The 19,890-nt window shown below is 35.6% G+C and overlaps 1 protein-coding gene across 2 annotated transcripts in view; it reads left to right on the forward strand.

Moving 5' to 3' along the window:
* SNTG1 (syntrophin gamma 1) overlaps positions 1–19,890 on the forward strand; it is a 302,428-nt gene that overhangs the window by 216,696 nt on the left and 65,842 nt on the right. For both annotated transcript variants that reach the window (XM_008706661.1, XM_008706662.1), the window contains exon 13: positions 131–202. In XM_008706661.1, the coding sequence (XP_008704883.1) occupies positions 131–202 (72 nt within the window). The remainder of the gene's footprint in view (positions 1–130; positions 203–19,890) is intronic.

Genomic DNA, 19,890 nt, shown 5'->3' on the forward strand with positions numbered 1-19,890 from the left:
CACCACTACTGAGATATATAGTACATATGGGAAAGTTTCATTGTACACTATATTATGTAAGTAAAATAAAGAGGAAAATCAGGGTTATTTTTCTAAAACAAATGACATATTAGTTTCTCATCTTTTAAAGGTGACAACGTGGGACTGGACCCGAGCAGAGAAAACATTTTCGGTTTATGAGATTATGTGCAAGATTCTCAAGGTATGAACAATAGGTAGTGAAAATTTTCATGGCTTTTCCTTACCAATGGTTCTGTGCTCATAGTAGCTCATGAAAACAAATGATGCAAGGATATAAAAGATAAAGATAAAGAAAATAAAAATATATATAAAAGATGGAATGCAGAGAAGTATATAAGCACCCTCATATCAGTTTAAGTAATTACTTTACAGATTCGGTAGTCCCTCTGTCTGGGGAGAGGAACGGAAAGAAGCTTAGTAGGAGTTCATTGAAGGAGAAAGAGAAAGTTCAATTGAAAAGAGTCTTAATTTAAACGTCAATTATTATTATATTTTTTTCTTTTTTTAAAGTAAAATACAAAGAAAAAGTCTTAGAGAAGACTTGGAATTAGAAAATGCAGAAAATATGAAGGCGTGTGCAAAGAAAGATCCTGATCCTTTTTTTTTTTTAATCTCAGAGTTAGGTTATCTATCTGAGTATGCCAAAGAATATATAATTGCCATAAATCAGTTAAAGTTCTGGCCATACACAAGCTAATTGGATTAGGAAGTCACCAAGAACTCTGTAAAATTCCAAATGGTTTCTGTAGCCATTTTTAAGAAGCAAATGGGAATAATTTATAAAGCCTAAATAATAATCTGCATTCAACGTTTACTCTGAGGTCTGTGAGCTTGGAAGTACTACAGATGATAATTAAATCCTTGTTAAGGTTTACCTTGCTTGTGTAGCCAAGGAAAACTAAGTTCCCTGCATTTTATGTCGATTATTTTCTTCTAGTTAAAGACTCAGTAGAAAACGCTAGAACATTTACAACATAAATGAAATGTATCAAAAGTATCTGAAGGCAGAGAAAACAGAAAATGTTATTACCTCAGAAGTGTTCATAATTTTTCTTCCCCATAAAATAATCCTAGATTAAAGCTGACGTTCATAGTAGCACAAGAGCTGAATAAAAATATAGGTCTTTGCTCATCACTGTGTATGGTTTTAGTTCAATTTAGGGATTGATGGAGGAAGAACAACTCTGATATACTTGAGTTGATTGTTAGTTAAAGAAGGCCCTTGCAACTCCTAAAAGATGTACAGGTGTCTGAAGAAAAGGAGAACATACTCAACTCCAGTTTTTTAAAATAATTACCAAACCTGCTAATGGAATTCTAATTTAATCTAATTGAATGAGATTCTAATTGAAATTTTCAGCCAAAAAACTGGTGAAATTAAGAAGAAAGAATTAAAGAGAGAGAGGGGAAAAAGAAGGAAGTGGGGGGAGGAAGGACTGAAGGGAGGGAGGGAGGAAGAGGGGAGGGAGGGAAGAGGAGAAAGAAAAGATATCGAAAAAACCCCAGAAACTCACTACTCTAACAAGTCAGTTTCATTTGTCAATTCTTTAGCCCTATGTTAATGTAACTTTTGCATAGCAGTAATCCAGGATGCATGTCTACATTCTTATTTAGATTTAAATTACTTCCGAATAATTTTCCAAGTATCTACATGGTCTTTAGAAGCCTCTCTTAAAAAAAAAAAAAAAAAAAAAAAGCTTACTGAGCATTTAAAAATAATGCAGTTTATTGTATTACTTAAGGACAATTTTAAAGGAGAGAATAAGAATTATGTGTGGCTCCATGTAACCACTCAATGCTTAATTTTCTTAAAAAAATTTTTGTACAATATTAGGATTATATGGTTTGTAACCTTTTCTCATGTAAAAATGTTGAATATTTTATGTTAATCAATATACTTAAAAAAAAAACTTTGACCTTTTGGTAGATTTAATCTATCTCATCATTTGGCCATATTTATTTAGCTGTTTAGGTGCTTCCTCATTTGTTCTATTAGACATCACAACAATGAGTGATTAATATAATAGATAGTGGTTGAATTTTGATATATACCAGGTAATCTGTTAAGTGCTCATTATATAGCTGGGGGGAAAAAAGCAGAAAAGTCCCCTCTTTCATTGAGTTTACATATTGTTAGGGTGATACAGACATAAAGTTAACATGAAAGCACACACACACACAATGGATAGCAAAGAATTGATGTTTGCCCACATTTTATGTAACTTTCTAGTTATTTCTTTTAATCTAAATTCTGAGTTTTGGAAATCCTGGGTGGAAAACATTTCAACATATTCAAGATGTTAATTTTAGATATCTAAATTCCTTCCTAGAAAAGCCATACCAATTTATACTGCCATTGCAAATATCTAGAAGTGCCCGTGCATTTGCTCTCTGCCCAAATTAAAATCAAAGAGCCCTTCTCACTGTATGGTGACTAATATAACAAAGTAAAAATTATAAAATAAATACATAAATAAGAGATAAAAAAAACAACAAAGAGCACTTCTCATTTATCTTTTCCCATAAAATTTCCTATAAGCTCATTAGTTGCTTTGGGAAAATTTTTACATAAGTTAGTGAGAGCCGGAGATAAATGTTTTTAGACACTCATAAAATATAATTTTACTCTTACTGATATGTAAATAAGAAAGCTCTCTTAGCATTAATCAATGCAACACTAATTTTCTGTGTTTCATGGATTTACATCTGACACCCAAAATTGTCTTCTGAGGATTCTTTTTCCCAAATGAAAATTTCATACAGCACAAGAATAGAGGAGTGAACATAAGACTCAATGTTAAATGGATACTTTTCCTACATTCAGTTCAGTGCCTGGGGGATGATTGGCTTGACAAGGAGTCCAGCCTCAGAGAGTTGGGTCTGGGAAGCAATTCTGAAGGGGGTCTTCTGTAACCCAGCCATCTACTGTGATGAGGTAACAGTCCTGTGCAGATGTATGGATTGTAGACTTCAGTTTCCAGAAAGGGATCTCTCACGTAAGGCAAATTTAAAGGCACTGTTTAATGATCTGCACAACAGAACATATGGCCTGGTATCACTAATAAAGAAAACCCTTTCCTCTCTCTTCTGATATGAAGCTATACCAGTAATAAGAAAAATGAAGCAATAATAGTTACCCAGTATATATATTTTACACGTATGTGCCAGGTATTATTCTCAGTTTCTCGATATCATAATTTATTTACTCTTTACAACACCACTATGAGGCCATTATTATTCCCATTTCACATATATAGAAACCAAGGCCAAGAAAGTTTAACAGCTCAAGATCACAATAGCCAGTAAATGGCAGAAGTAAAGATTTGAATCTTAACAGTCTGTCTCAAAAATCTTTGCTCTTAAATATTATACTATATTACCTTTTTCTCTGTCAGAATAAGCACTGTTAAATAAGAAAGAAATGAAAATGAGAAAGCTAAACAGGTGATGAGAGAACAAAATTTTCAGAACAAGAGAATCTTGACAAAAAATGATAACTCTGTCACTAAATACATTACACTTTGCAAATATATTAGGCACTTTAAACATCAATTTCTTCTGTTCAGTGGAGCTAAGAAAGCATAGGATGCTGTGAATGTTGGCAATTCATAAATTGATATGTAGATGTATTTTTATGAATTAATTCATATTACAAATACTCATGAAGTACTCTCGATGTGCCAAGCACTCAGCTAGGTATTAGGGATTCGGTGCAATTGGACAGGAGGACTGAGCTCACAAAAAGCCTAGCTGACTAAGGAATTTAGGAAGGGCATTTTGGAGGAGGCCTGAAATAAACTTGAAATATAAATGATTATTAAAGGGTTCAGATGATGTGTTTTGGTTGGGATTGGGGTTTGGTGAGTGGGAGAAGAAAGGGGCATTGTGGGCATAGGAAGTAATGTGTACAAAGAAATACGTGTCATTTAAACAACTAAAGAACTTTCAGTGTGCCTGTAATTTGCTTGGGTATGGAAGCTAATGCTGATGTTTGCGTGGGGGGAAGCTGTTAAAAGGCAATAATAAGAAATATAAAACTTTTCTGAAGAACAAAGGAGCCCCCTAAGGATTTCAAGCCTGAGCAGTGACTGAGTTTGCCTTTTTCAAAATAGTCTTCTAACTGCCGCGTGAGACAGGATTAGAGGGATGGGGTGGGGGCTCCAGGGCTGCTGCCAAGATCCTGGGGTAGAGACAACCCATTCCAACAAAGCATGGGCAGTGGGCTGGAGAAGAGCAGGGTGAGAAGAGGGGCAGAGTAGAAGACTGTACAGAGACCTGCAGTGGTAATTACCCTCATGACAGCCACAGGCCTGTGGAGGCCAGTCCTCTCCCACTGCCCTGGTTTAACTGATTCTTTGGGCAAAATGAGTGCCTGAGCTCCAACTCTAAGACCACAGTGTAGTTGAATGCAGCTGGAAAAAAACTCACCACGTGTTGAATTCTGAGCTTGCACGTCAAGAAAGCCTTTAATTCTGTCTCACAGAATTCTGTCCTCTTATCTAATCAACCGAAACCTAGGTTAAACCTTCTTCTTTTCCTTCAAAATTAATAAATACTTCTCATTCTCAATCTTAATCGATAATCCTGTTTCCTACTTACAAAGTCTGTCAGCTTTGCAAATACCCACTGGCTGCCCTGTTCAAGAGATGGCTGTCCTCACTCATGACTAAGGCCAGGCCAGCTTCTCCAATATAAGAGGTCTTACCCATCTGACACAGCAGGAAAACTGGCATTTCTACCCTGATAACCCCCAGTGCACATGTCCTGCCCAGACTCCAATGTGCCTGTCCGCTGGCGTGCCTAATGGAAATCTCAGATGTTACATGTCTCAAATTTAGGAAGGGCAATTGGTGAGGAACCTGAAATACCATGGAGATTAGAGAAAAAAGGAAAAACAGAAACTGGAATTCTGTTATATTTTCTGAAACTGGAAGAAGGAATGACCAACACATACTTTTTATATAAAGTGGCAAAACCAATACTCTAGACAATTAACTGACAGCATACTGATTCTTAGTATTGGGTATACTGCCATTAGAGGATCTCATGTGGTGATCAATAGCAGTGTATCCAGATGTCCTGGGACCTCTCACGTATTCAATTTGAGGGCCTCATTACCAAAATATATATATATAAAACTAGGAATATAAAATTGGGCATGAAAGTGAATATTTAGAATGAGAAAAAAATCACAATACGGAATAATTTAAAAAGTTGAGAAATACTAGAAACATTGGAAAATTTGTAAAAATGCATTTTATTTTATTAACTATCTAACACAATTCTTTACCACTTTTTCCCCTATGATTTTGGGTGCTGTATATTCTTTGATCATCTCTTCAAATGGAAATAACTTTATAATATCAGCTTCTACAGGAAAGTGAAGTTACTCCCTGTGTTTTCTCTGTACCTAACTGGGCACCTGTGTTACTTCTCAGCTGGAGAATACCCAAAGTCCCATGCTCAGGTACAGCTCCTCATGTAACCTGGATCTCATCCTACACCTGGATTTAGTAGTTCAATTCCAGTGATCAGGTGCTTCTTCGTGAGAGAATGACAGGACCTATCTGCATGATGTGAAAGCCAAGTCACAGTAATTATCCTGTCAACCAATTGGACATGGGGAAACCCAGGAAGTGTGAATGGAGTATCCGACCTAGTTCAAAATAGTTGAATTGTATGAGCCTCCTAATATCACGTGGCTAGCAATCCTGCAAAGGAGGAGGACTACTTGTTTGTAGATATTTAAAGCCTACCCTTTCAGAGCCAGCAGTAGACTGAGGAAGAGCAAGCCTTTTAGAAAGACAATCTTTCGTTTTTAAGTTTTAGAACACTGCTTTACATACTAACATTATATGTTTTAGATTTAAATTCTTGATCAGATATACATAGTGGTTAGTATAGTCACAGTGATATTCTTACAAAATCATTTTCAGAAAAAAATACCAAGATATTATGGCTGGCTGGGCTGAGTGAGGAGAGCTTTCATATGTGTATTGGTGAGAGATGGGGAAAGAGAAAAAGGGATGGATCAACTAAGTAGATATGGGGGATGGGGGATGGGAGCCTGATTTCTCACTGTCAGGCATAAGAGTTCCAAATATGGCAGGACAGACTAAAATAAACCCAATAGAGCTGGATTAGAGTTAGAAATAGTGTTATGAAATTGGTTTTATGTGTTTGTGTGTGTGTATGTGTGCATGTGTGTGTGTCTATAGTTAGCTATACAAATAAATATAGGTGTGCTTACACACATTTATACAAGTGTGTGTGTGTGCTTGTGTGTGTGCGTGTGTGTATGTGCACGTATAGACCTTACCCTGCCTCCTGAGAGAACCTGGTTCAGAGAGTGCCCAACAGCAAGTAGCACACCCAACAGCCAGCTATCACTTTCTTAATACCATCTCCACTACAAGGAGCTAGAACCCTATAAAATTGGCGATGGCCTAAATGCAGCATGAAAAGTAAAAGATAAGGTTAAATAATTTTACTGTCCCAGAAAATCAGGAAGTGCTCAAAGAATGATGGAAATATGTCGAAAGACACAGAACTGCTTCAGTGGCACCTGTGGGCAAATTTGGGACAAACTGATGTTGGAAATAGGAAACCATGAATCTATCTTCATAGAAATAAGTGAATAGGTGGAAAATTTAATAAGAAGCAGAGCACTTACATAGTTTCAAAGTACCTCCCTACACAGTACTTATTACAATTTCAAAAGAGAAAAGAGTAACTTCACAGGGGACTTCACAGTCTTCACAAGTTGATCAAAATGAACATTTTGTTAATGGAACAAATCAAAACCATTATGCCTGACAGTATGATAGTAGAATACCACAATTAGAAGAAGAATATCAGGTCTGTGATATTCCTCCTAAAACTGTATAATAAACCTTATCTAACCATGAGAAACATCTGATCTAACTTAATGTAATAATGGGGAAACCCAACATAATTTAATCTAGTGTGATGTGATCTAATCTATTCTAATCATGAGGAAATGTCAGAAAACCCATGTAAGGCACAGTCTACAGCATAACTGGCATGCAGTCTTCAGTAGTGTCAAAGCTTCAATAGTGGTCGAAGCTATTATGGGCACGTGAGTGGCTCAATCAGTTAAGCATCTGACTTTTGATGTCGGCTCAGGCCATGGTCTCAGGGTCCTGAGATTGAGCCCCCAGTGGGGCTCTGTTCAGGGCCTGGAGCCTGCTTAAGATTCTCTCTCCCTCTCCCTCTGCCCCTCCCCTGCTCTCTCTCTCTCAAAAAAAAAAAAAAAAGTAGCGTCAAAGCTATTAGAGTCAGGGCAAAACCAGGCGCTCTTCCCATTCAAGGCAACTAAAGAGCCATGACAACTCCATACCAAGATGATTCTGAACTGGTGAATTATGAATGAATTATAAGGACCATAGGGCAACAATATACAATGTCAAATTCCTTGTTCTGAAGGTTGTATTATAGTGATATGGGAGAATATCTTAATATTCTTATTTGTTAAAACTACATAGGAAAATATGGGGGTGGAGGGTGATGACGTATCACATTGGCAATTATCAAATGGTTCAAGAAATAAGTCCTTGTAATTCACATGCAAATTGTCTTCATGTGATTGTAATAAAATTATTATATTTCAGGATTTGCTAAATAAAGAGAACTGTAAAACAAACATACAAGAAAAACAAGCCTGCCTCATGTAGAGTAGATGCAGCAAATCATGCCTAAAGGCAGCCAGGCTGGTAAAGAACATTCTAAGACAATGCTGATTAAAATTTTGCTCAAATACAAAGCAACTAAAAAGAATTGTTAAAATGAGTAGAATAAAGAAAGAGATAAATGGAAAAATAATTTTATCAAATTAAAATAATGGAGTAATCCCATATAGAAAGAATTATATAAATAAGTGGATTTTTTCATGCTCTTCATATTTTGATATCAAATATATTCCTGTACCTCATAGTTATTATACTGGTGATTAAAAAGCTAAATCCAGTATTATTCCTTTTACCCTCACTACTAGCATTTTGAACAGAAAAGAGCTGCTCCAAAACTTTTTATGATCTAATTTCAGATAAAAGCAAAAATAAGAAAATATACAACAATATACAAATATACAGTATACACATAAATGAAGATAGTACAAGACACAAAATGTAGAAGATAGTATGTGTCATCAGAGTGTATTGATATCATTATTAGGCAAATGCTAGTGGTTTATTAGAGACAAGAATTCTTCCAAAAACTGTAATTTAGATAAAGAATTATTTTTAGTAGAATTTTATGTCAATGGCTTGTATTAATTGAAAGGATATTATTTGACTCTGAAGTTAACACTTTTGAAAAAAAACCTATTTTTTAAGGAAACCATCTCAGTAAAAAAAGATGTGTCTGCATTTTCTGAGTAAATTTGTATCCGTTTTCATTTTCATAATTATTCTTTAAAAATATCAATTGTTTTGCATTTTATTGTCATTTAAAAATGATTAAAGTTCTTAGTTTTTTAGTGTATCACTAGAGAATTAAATTGCCCTAAAACATGCAATAACTTCCTAAATCCAAGCTTCTTAAGGTATGTTTTCTTTTTTTTCCCTGTATATTTCCCTGGTGATTTTTAAGAGGCTTTACAAACTGTAAACTAAGGTAGTGTTACTGTGATGGATAAGAACTGGTTTCTCTTACCCTGATCTCTGTCTGTGGAAATACCATGGGTCAGCAAGGACAGGCTGACTGCTGTCCACAATGCCAGTGCCAGCTACTGCAAATCCAGCTTCCTTTCTTATTAAAACACAATGATCATCATTGATAAAAACATGACTTTATCTTTTATTTTGTTATTTTAGAATTGTCTTGGATTTATTAATATTTTAGCATGTACCTGCTCTTCCATTAGAATTCCAACTTTGTATAAAGTACTTATTTCTATTTTTCCAAAGCATCTTTCAAGCCCCAGGATATTAATTAATCAAATCTCATTTTTAGAAATTTGTTTTATTGACCTTTGTATGCTCTTGAAAGCTCAAAGTCATAGTTTAATACCCTTTCCCTGCTTTGATTTCTTTTCAACTGGAGGTTTCCAATATTTGCACTTGTCCAATGTAATGACATACATTTCAACCTCATTCTTATGTATTACTTTTTTTCTTTAAGTTATACTGTTTGCACTACCTTTTGTATGTCAGATATGAACAAAACATGAATTTGTCCAATATTTTCAATAATTGTACATGACTTCTGAAACCTATCTGATGATTCTTCAAATTTTATCTTTTTTGTTTTAATATTTACAGACTTAAATAAAGCTTCTAAAATAACTCAAGGTCCTATTTAAAGCGGATAAGTATCTCTTAGCAATAAGATGTGGGAATAAATAATTCGGTCATTTCCCCTTCTTGATAATGTTATACACAAAAGATATCCAATCTTGTTTTCCAAATAACCAAAACCCATCCCTGTCTTTCTTAATATCTAATTATTTATGGGATATTCCTTCCACATCTAAGTGGGTTTAAGAACAATATGTTTATGAATTATCACAACTTCATGTTGCAGAAATCTATTCCCCTTCAGTCTGACTAGAAGCATAGACTGACTAATTCTGAAAATAAACACTGGGAGCATTGCTGATCTAAATCCTAATATTGTAATTTATTCCAATAATTTTAATAAAATATGAGACTATATGTTAGGAAAATCTTCCAAATGAAAGACATTTCAAGTGAAATTTATATAATACTCATAAAATATGAATAAGTTGAATATTTTTAGAAAGTATTTTAAATAATTGAAACATCTTCCATAATAATTTTCTGGTTACTAAAATTTTGTATGTGCAGTTAGAGCATACTTTTTGTGTAAGGAGAAAGCTAGAAAATTGGCTTTGTTGCCCAAATCCATTTGGTGCCAATCTCAAGGATTCATCATGTAAGAAGAAAATAATTTGTAATCCTCAACTCAGCATAAATTCCTTCAGGTCTACTTTAGGTTTTTGGTAATCCTTCTTAAACTTAATACTTTTGGATTTTTGTTTATAGAAGTTTTCTACCTTGCAAATTTACTACTGTATGAGATCTTAAATCTGTTTCACCTTCCAAAACCTTATATCATTATTTACACAGGTGCACATAAAGATTTAGTACTGGTGGAAACCAGATACAAGCCCTTTCTGAGGCCTTCATCCATGAAGGAACATTGCAGAAAAGCATTGAAATCTCCTTCAAGTTGTTTTAGAATGTCTTTTTTTAAAAAAGATATAGGGTCATAGATAATTTTCAGTTCCAATTTTTAATCATATAATTTTATTATTATCAATAATTATATTTGTGCTATTATACATTTTACTAATACAAGTATTGTTATTGTTATTTTGTTATTGTTTAGAATGATATCAACTTCTATGATTTATATTTTTCTATAGAAGCTCAGCAACATACACTGAACATTGTCTACATCCTGTTCCTTATCCTTTGCATATTTTAAAGAGTTGAATAAATTGCACCCATTGCTCACATCCCACTTAGTATAAACAGTGAAGATTAGAGAAACTCAAGGTTACAACTACTCAGTCACTGAAGTAGAAGGAACACATGAGCATCCAACTCTCTGGACCCATGCTGCTCTCTGTCCTCACTAGATCATGAACCTTTAAAGTATGGTCTTATAGGCCTGTGATGTTTACATTAAATATGTCAGGACATATACTGTAAGAAATGGGTTTTGCAGTGGGTCAAGTTTTTTGTTTTTTTAAAGACATACATGAACCAGATTTATGAAATTTAACTTATGTGATTAGATTTCATTGTTTGTTTCCCCTTTTATCTTAACAGCTTTAAAATTATAGTACACCTGTAAGGAATAAAGTCTTTGGCCAAGCTCCAAAATATCTGAAATATTTTCAATTAACACATTTTTTGTTGTTTTAAACATTTTATTTATTTATTTGAGAGAGAGAACACAAGCAAGGGGAGGAGCAGAGGGAGAAGCAGTCTCCCTGCTGAGCAAGGAGCCTGATGTGAGACTCAAACCCAGGACCTGGGATCATGACCTGTGCTAAAGGCAGATACTTAACCAACTGAGCCACTCAGGCATCCCTGGGTAGTTCTATTTTTAACTTTTTGAGGACCCCTGTGCTGTTTTCATGAGTCGCTGCATGAGTTTGCATTCCCACCAACAGTGTTAGAGGGTTTGCATCTATCAACAGTTGGATCTTGTCAAAATTGACCTTGTTCCTAGCTTTTAAAAGAACTATTTATTGTACTATATGCTGACTAACTGAACATAATAAAAAGAAAAAAAAACTTAAAAAAAAGAAAGAAATCACTAACATTTTTCAATGCTGATTAAGTGCCCTTTTTTAGCATACTTATTCATACCAATAACTTTATAAGGTAGCTATAATTGTAATTCCTGATATAAGAGTGATGATTCTGAGATAAAGGAGATGAAGCAAATTATCAATGCTGTATCATTGGAATTATTGGGTCCAGAAGACAAGCTTCAGCAATTTGATGCTGATTCCTACTAACATGTCACTGCTCTTTCTCTCAACCAACTAATTGGATAATCATGTTAATATGGCATATAGAAACTAGACAATAATAGTACATAATGAATGGCTGAAGGATGAATACACCCTAGGGAAACAAAAATAAAAGTAGTGAAATTATCTTTTGAAATAGAAGCAGCCATAACTCTATCCCTAAGAATTATCTTAGGTACTATTAAGACCATTGGCTGTTGTTCAGAGAAAACATGACATAGTAAAAGAATGAATAATTTGTATAGTAATGCTAAAGCAAAACTGAACTTTATTTCATGTTTTGATAAAACAAAAATATATCAAATAGTTATTTATTATTTCTAAAACATCATAACCAATATCTCCAGAGCACAAAATGACAAAACACATCCCCCTACACAGGCAAATACACAAATGCACATGTGTGTGTTTATATATCTATGTCCTTGGAAAGGAGAACATTTCACAGGAGTGAATAAATTTTCTCTCAATTATGTTTTGTTGGCCACAACAAATTGGAATCCTATAAAGAATTTTCTCAATAAATGTTTTTGATTATGTTGTTAGCCAGCATATAGTACATCATTAGTTTCTGATGCAGTGTTCAACTATTCATTAGTTGTGTATAACACCCAGTGCTCATCACAACACATGCCCTCCTCACTACCCATCACCCAGTAACCCCATCCCCCATCCCCCACCCCGCTCCCCTCTGTAACCTTCAATTTGTTTCCTGGAGTCCAGAGTCTGTCATGGTTTGTCTCCCTCTCTGATTTCTTCCCGTTCAGTTTTCCCTCCCTTCCCCTGTTGTCCTCTGTGTTATTCCTTATGTTCCATATATGAGTGATTTCTGTCTCTAAACTGTTCTTGAAAAGTATGCCACCCTGAAGTGGGATTAGTCCTATCCATCAGGACAGTTCCTTTACTTTTGTCCAACATGTGAATGTCCCCTTGCTCATTTTCTGCATAACATGACTTTCTGGCAAATGTAAAGACCTGGATATGTTTTACTTTAGTCCAACTAAGCATTTGAATGAGAAGTCCTTCCATCCTTGAAATCGTTGGGCGGTCTTTTGACCAAGTGCTTGGAATTAAGAGAAATGGACCCATTTCTTTGATGATGACCTAGAATTAGACTATCTTTATAACTCTTGAAGGTTACTTTTCTCTGGTGTTGTATCAGTTCTATCATAACCATACACATTATAGAAAGAGAAATCAGGAATGTCCCAGAGATCAGAGATAAGACTCTTACTCAATGGAAAAAAATTTATCAGCAACCATATCCTGTGTGGAAGTCATCAACAGACATCTCTCTATGCAATAGAGAGCTTTGGTGGCATCCATTCCCTGGGCCAATTTTTGCACAGTCAGTAGAAAATATGGAAATACAACCTTGATCAATTGAACACCAAGGCAATGCTCTTTCTCCACTACCCTAAGTTGTAAGAATTCTTTTGAGGATGGTAAATGATTCCATCATTTGTGATTCCAACAACCTATTGATCCATCTTCTTGTTTACTAGTAGTAGGAGGAGAATAGATGAGAAGTACATACAGATTCTTAAAAAGGCATTACATGTAACAGGCAATTTTATTTTAAAGAATTCCTTAATATAACAATTCAAACAGTATGCATCCAATAGTATCCTCCTCTTGATGTTCTCATATAAAATTTGCAAATCATGTAAGAATATTTGTATAACACAGGCAAATCTCATTTTATTGTGCTTCACTTTATATTGAGCTTTGTAGATTCTGTGTCTTTTAGAAGTTGAAAGTGTGTGGCAAACTTGCACTGAGCAAGTCTATTGGTGCCATTTTTCCAACAGCATTTTCTCACTTCATGTCTCTGTGCTACACTTTGGTTATTCTAACAATATTTCAAATATTTTCATTATTATTATATTTGTTATAGTGATCTTTGATCAGTGATCTCTGATGTTAATATTGTAATGTTGTTTTCATGCTTGCTAACATAACATTCATTATGAAGCCCATTGATCAAGGTGCAATTTCAACTTTCAAGTCTTACTATTTAAGAAATACATTTTGTAAAGCTACAGCTGCCATACATAGTGATTCCTCTGATGGACCTGGGCAAAGTAAATTGTAAACCTTCTGGAAAGGATTCATCATCCTGGATGCCATTAAAAACATTTGTGATTCATGGGAAGAAACCAAAATATCAGCATTAATAGGAGGTTGGAAGAAGTTGATTCCAACCATCATGGATGACTTTGAGGGTTTCAGGACCTCAGTGCAACAAGTAACTATAAATGTGTTAAAAATACAGAGAATTAAAATTAGAAGTGGAATCTGAAGATGTGACTGAATTGTTACAATCTCATGATAAAGCTTTAATGGATAAGGAGTTACTTCTTATTCATAAGCAAAGAAAGTGGTTTCTAGAGAAGGAAACTACTCCTGGTGCAGAAGCTGTGAAGATTGTAGAGATGACAACAAAAGACTTAGAATATTACATAAACTTAGTTGATAAAGTAGCAGCAGGGTTTGAGAGGATTGGCTCCCATTTTGAAAGAAGTTTTACTGTGGGTAAAATGCTATTAAACAGTAGCACATGCTACAGAGAAATTGTTCGTGCAGAAAAAAGTCAATCAATGCAGCAAACTTTATTGCTCTCTTATTTTAAGAACTTACCGCAGCCACCCCAAACTTGAGCAACCATGGGTCTGATCAGTTAGCAACAATCAACATTGAGGTGGGACCCCCTACAAGCAAAAACATTATGACTCACTGAAATCTCAGATGATTGTTAGCATGTTTTAGCAATACAGTATTTTTTTATTAAGGCTTGTCCATCTATCACACTTGATAGACTACGGTAGAGTGTAAATGTAACTTTTATATGCCCTGGAAAACAAAAAAATCCATTTGACTGTATTGTGATATTCACTCTGTTGCAGTAGTCAAGAACTGAACCTGCAGTATCTCCAGGGTATACCTCTTTATGGACTTCAGCTTCTTGACTTAGGGACAAAAGGCTGATGAAACTGTAGTTGGTTAATATACAGAATGTGAAATTTTTGTGAATATCATCAAAGCACTAAAAATAATAAATTCAGTTTTTTTCATTGGACAAGGAAGTGTTGTCCTTATTAGGTATTGTTTTCCCTTTCTGCTTGGAGACAGTCTAAGCTTGCAGACATTGAAATGAGACAGATAGCAGTTGCTCTGTCTACCACTTCTGCCAACATCCTTCCCAGACATGCTTTCTTTTGTCTTCAGCCCCTCGTGTGACCTTTGGGCCTCAAGCGCAGCATCCTCGGTCCCTGGTGACATGGAAGCATTGGGTTGCAATGTAGAAATTAGACTGAGTGTGGAGCAGAGCAGGTATGTGCTCCCACTCAGCCCGGTTTAGTCTTAGGATAGTAAATGGCCTGCGGTGGACAGTCTTCCTTTCTGCAGTGACATTCCATCAGGATGACCCAAAAGGTAGTGTGTACAAACACAGGAAATAGAATAACAAATATTCAGAATTTGAGGTGCCTGGGTGGCTCAGTTGGTTAAGCGTCTGCCTTCAGCTCAGGTCGTGATCCCAGGGGCCTGCTCAGTGGAGAGTCTACTTCTCCCTTTCTCTCTCCCTCTGCCTCTCCCCCTGCTTCTGTGCTCTGTCTCTCTCAAATTAATAAAATCTTAAAAAAAACCAAATACTCAGAATTAATTTTGTTTGCTTTGTCTCCTTCCCTATTCCTCTTGTTCTCGGGGAGATGCTTTCAAATAAACAAAGGTCATAACCATCTAATCTTAAGATAAACTAACAGAATATATTTATTAATTGCTTTGATAATTTGAAAGCTCATACAGTATGTGCTAGAGAATAGATCGGTTATAGACATTGACTAAGACATTTGCCCAATTGAATTGCAGAAATGAAAATTATTTTGGACCGAGAAATACTTGCATGCTTTGTATTTATATAAAATCAGAGTTATGAAGGTTATGTGGTTGTATTTTATTGATGTAGAAACATAAACTGATACCATGAACATTACAGGTCATAAGGCCTTTTAAATGGTAGAAATAGAAAAGAATTACATACAATGGAAAAGAGAGAGATGTCTTATTCCACATATAAATGACAGCTCTGAGTTATACCACATTCAATTATTTTCATAACATCTGTTTTCCAACAATATTATGTATATTAAAACATTTCATTGCACATATATGTATGTATATATGAATATATATGCAGTATTTTATAGTTTAAATCATGCATTGTTATATATACTTGTATATATCATATATAACCTATTTTCTATTTAACAGAAATGTGTAAAAATGACAATGTTATTTTTTATGTGTGAAAGGAAATTTATTCTGGGAATATGTTTTGGTGCTTGCATTATTATGGAGAATGAGAGAGGACCAAAAGTTACTCAGAATGATCCAGTAATGTTAATGGCTCTTCATAGATTCTCATTTTTTTAAAAATATTTTATTTATTTATTGGACAGAGAAAGACACAGTGAGAGAGGGAACACCAGCAGGGGGAGTGGGAGAGGGAGAAGCAGGCTTCCCGCTGAGCAGGGAGCCTGATGCGGGGCTCGATCCCAGGACCCTGGGATCATGACATGAGCCGAAGGTAGACACTTAATGACTGAGCCATGAAGGCACCCCATAGACTCTCATTTTTTAAAATTTGTTTATTTCTTTTTAGAGAGAGATTGAGAGTGAGCGAGACTATGCACACAAGTTGGGGGAGGGGTAGAGTGAGGGAATCTTCAAGCAGACTCCCTGCTGAGTGTGGAGCCAGATGCAGGTTCAGTCTCACAATCCATGAGATTATGATCTGAGCCAAAACCAAGAGTCAGTCACTTAACAGAGACTGAGCCACCAGGCGCCCCTGAAGATTCTCATTTGTTAAATATTCCCAACCAATTGCCAATTTCATTGTTTTAAATGTCATTTATATACCAATAACTATGAATTTATAGAGGGCTCTCTCCTCCATTTATGGCCTTTTAGATGCCTCCAGATGGATATCCAATAGGCATCTCAAACTTATGTCCCCCCACTGTCCAAATGCCCACTCAGCTAATGGCCATTCTAACTTTGGCATTCTAGTTGCTTACTTCCAAGAACTTGGTATCATCCTGAAGTCTCTTTCTCCCATACCCTCATCTGATGAGCAAAATATATCCCAAACTGCTGTTACAACACTGGTCGCCCTCATGTCTCACTTGTGTTAATCTTATCGTTTTTGCCTGTTTTCCTGACCTCCCACCTTTTCTCCTACTAGCTTTCAACTTGAGTCAGAGTAAAATCCAATGCTTTCATGACAACTCCAGGAGACTGTAAGATCTCCTGCACACTTTGCTCAGCTATCCAACTGTCTCCTCTAGTGTCCTGCCACCTGCCCCTAACTCCCTCCAATGCTAGGATGATGTTTTAGAGCTTGTTTTTGTCCTCCCTAAATATCTTAAATAGTGTATTCTTTTACTTTATGCCTCTCTTTCAAATGTCACATCCTTAAAGAGCCCTTTTCTTATCATTTTATATAAATGGCAATACCCCTGAGGTAGCACCTCCACATGCTTTTAATGGGCTTTATCAGCATCTGACATGCTATGGTTAAGCATCTTTTTGTTTGCTGTATGGTTTGTTTCATCCCCACTCAAAACAAATCTCCATGAGGCAGAGATGTCATCTATTTTGCTCAGAGATAAGGTTCTACACCAGAACAGTGCCTGGCACGTAACAGGCTTGCAATGATTTTTTGATTGAATGTCAGCCGAATATCTACTATGGGCATTGGTATAGGCCAAGGGTAAAATATGTTCTGAGATAGCAGTGGGTATATGCAGTATTGAACTCTTCTCAAAAGGTTGGAAGTTATTTGTGTTGTTTAAAAGAAATAACAATAGATTTTTTTTAATAAAGACAGCATCTATTGTTACTGTAATGTAAATAGCACTCTGTGTTGTCTTGAGCTGCTCTTTAGAAGACGACTCAGAAGCCAGGAGTAAGATTATATTATCTATACTCGTGAGTATTAATTGAGCAGTTTCCCCTTCATCTGACAAAATGTGCAGGTTTAATTGTACACATTTTATGAGAGTTTTGCTAACCAGATATCACTTCCCACAATGATCTGCACTTTTTACATCTCCCCAGACATAACACTAATACAGTATACTAGGTGATATAAACAGAAATGTAATTTTAGAAGACACAAGTAGTTCCCTTTATATCTCATGTTGGTTATATCTATATGAGTCCATTCTGGCTGCTTGATGGCTTTTACTACTTGTGGGATTAGAAAAAGTTATAGAGGTTGCAGTGGAGAGACACTATGATAATTAAATCCTAAAACATAGCACCTATGAGGAAAGGTAAAAGAATTTGCAACATTTGGTTTTATAAAGGGAAAGCTGAGAGGTGACAAGGATATAAAAGGTTACTTTTTAAAAAGTGGTGGCCACCTGTTTTTAATCACATCTGAAGAAAGATTAAGAAAAAGAATTATTATAAACTTCCCTGCGAGGGATTCCATTTTTAAAAAAGGAATACCAGAAGATTAAGACGATCTTTACATACCAAGTATTAAAGGCTAAGAATTAGGATTTCATTCTTTGCAAATATTTAAAGGTGGGATTGTTTGGATTATTACTTGAAGGCAGGCAGGACCAAATGATTCCCACTATTTATGACCCTAGGATATCCACATTTGTAGTAACAAATTATACATCCCACCCCCCACCAAGCTCCTGAAAGCTTTTTCTCCAGAAAACCATGTACTCTTCCAATGGAAGCATGGATTTCTAAGCATAGATCTGAGGATCATTTTAGTATGATGTAATTATCCTCCTAAGCAGAGTATTAGAATTGAAATCTTGAAGATGAATCTTATAACTGTTAATTAAAATCATTAATTTCAATAGGTAATTTTGAAAGACATCTTTGTTGATATTGTAAGAAATTTACATTGTTTTCTGTGTCTATTGCTTGCTTGTTTACTTTCTGTTTCTAGTAATTGTAATTTATGGTAGTAAAATTCCTACTTATTTCAATAACATTGTCTTAGGGAAAATGCTGATATCAATCAAAATAATAATGAAAAATGATTCAAGTATACTGAATAAGAAATCAGGAATACAAATCAAACACAAAGATTAAAAGTTTCCTTTGATAATTATATGCCCTTTATGTGCCATCTACTTTGTAAAAACATTATCATATTAAAAAGCATTTTCCCTTTGAAGGTGCATAGCATTTTCCCACATGGGCTAGTTGTCTTATCTGAAACTCCTTTTTTTTTTTCCTTCAAATAGGGCTTTGCTTTAGTTTCCTATAAAAAGCCAAATCTAACACATATTAAGCCAAAGAAAGAGATTAAGTCCTGCAGTGTGGATAGATTTAAACAAGAGGATCCTTATAAATGTTATAAACTGAGGGGCATATTGGAAGCACAGGAAGTTACTGAGGTCAATGTATTCCAGTCTAGAAGAGCCAAGGAAAAACAACCAACAACCAGGGTTTTGCTCCAAGATAACAGTTAATGTATTTGCATCTGAGTCATGTAAATTCCAGTGCCAAGAGGGATCCTTGTCATTTTAGACTACCTATCTGCTAGGTTCATGATGGTCTGGGGTAATGTGTCCCACACCTACTTTATTTAAACCACTTCCCCCATCCACATAAATTTCTGAACCTAAGAATTCTAATCTTAGAATATCTAATCTAATCAGAAAAAAACTGTGAATACTGAGTATATTTTTTAAAAACATGTTTTACCTACACACCCTATAATTGTTACCCAAACCCATTAGGTTCCTTGCTGCTTGAAAGCCAATACTTGAAAAACACGTGTTGGCTGGAAAGGAAAGGTTGCTTTATTCAGGTGGCCTGGGGAGAAGGCAGATAGGTATCTAAAGACCATCTCCCAGTTTCTGGGCTAGGAGGGGATGAGCTGTTTAAAGGGAAAATTCAGGGTAAGAGATAACTTGCATATTGGTGAAAAGGGTGGGGAGACTTATGGCTATTCATGAGGAAAGATGGAGCTTGCACATTGAGCAAACATATATGTAACATACACCCCCATTCACTTTGAGGTGGAGACTTAACATCAGAGTGATGTGGTTTTTTTTTAAAGATTTTATTTATTTATTCGACAGAGATAGAGACAGCCAGAGAGAGAGGGAACACAAGCAGGGGGAGTGGGAGAGGAAGAAGCAGGCTCCCAGCAGAAGAGCCTGATGTGGGGCTCGATCCCATAACGCCGGGATCACACCCTGAGCCGAAGGCAGACGCTTAACCGCTGTGCCACGCAGGCGCCCCACTGTGCCACCCAGGCGCCCCCAGAATGATGTGTTTTTGAATTAGTATTGTTGGGG

The sequence above is a fragment of the Ursus maritimus genome, unplaced genomic scaffold (genome assembly GCF_017311325.1).
Source record: "Ursus maritimus isolate PB19 unplaced genomic scaffold, ASM1731132v1 scaffold_9, whole genome shotgun sequence".
Lineage (NCBI taxonomy): Eukaryota > Metazoa > Chordata > Mammalia > Carnivora > Ursidae > Ursus > Ursus maritimus.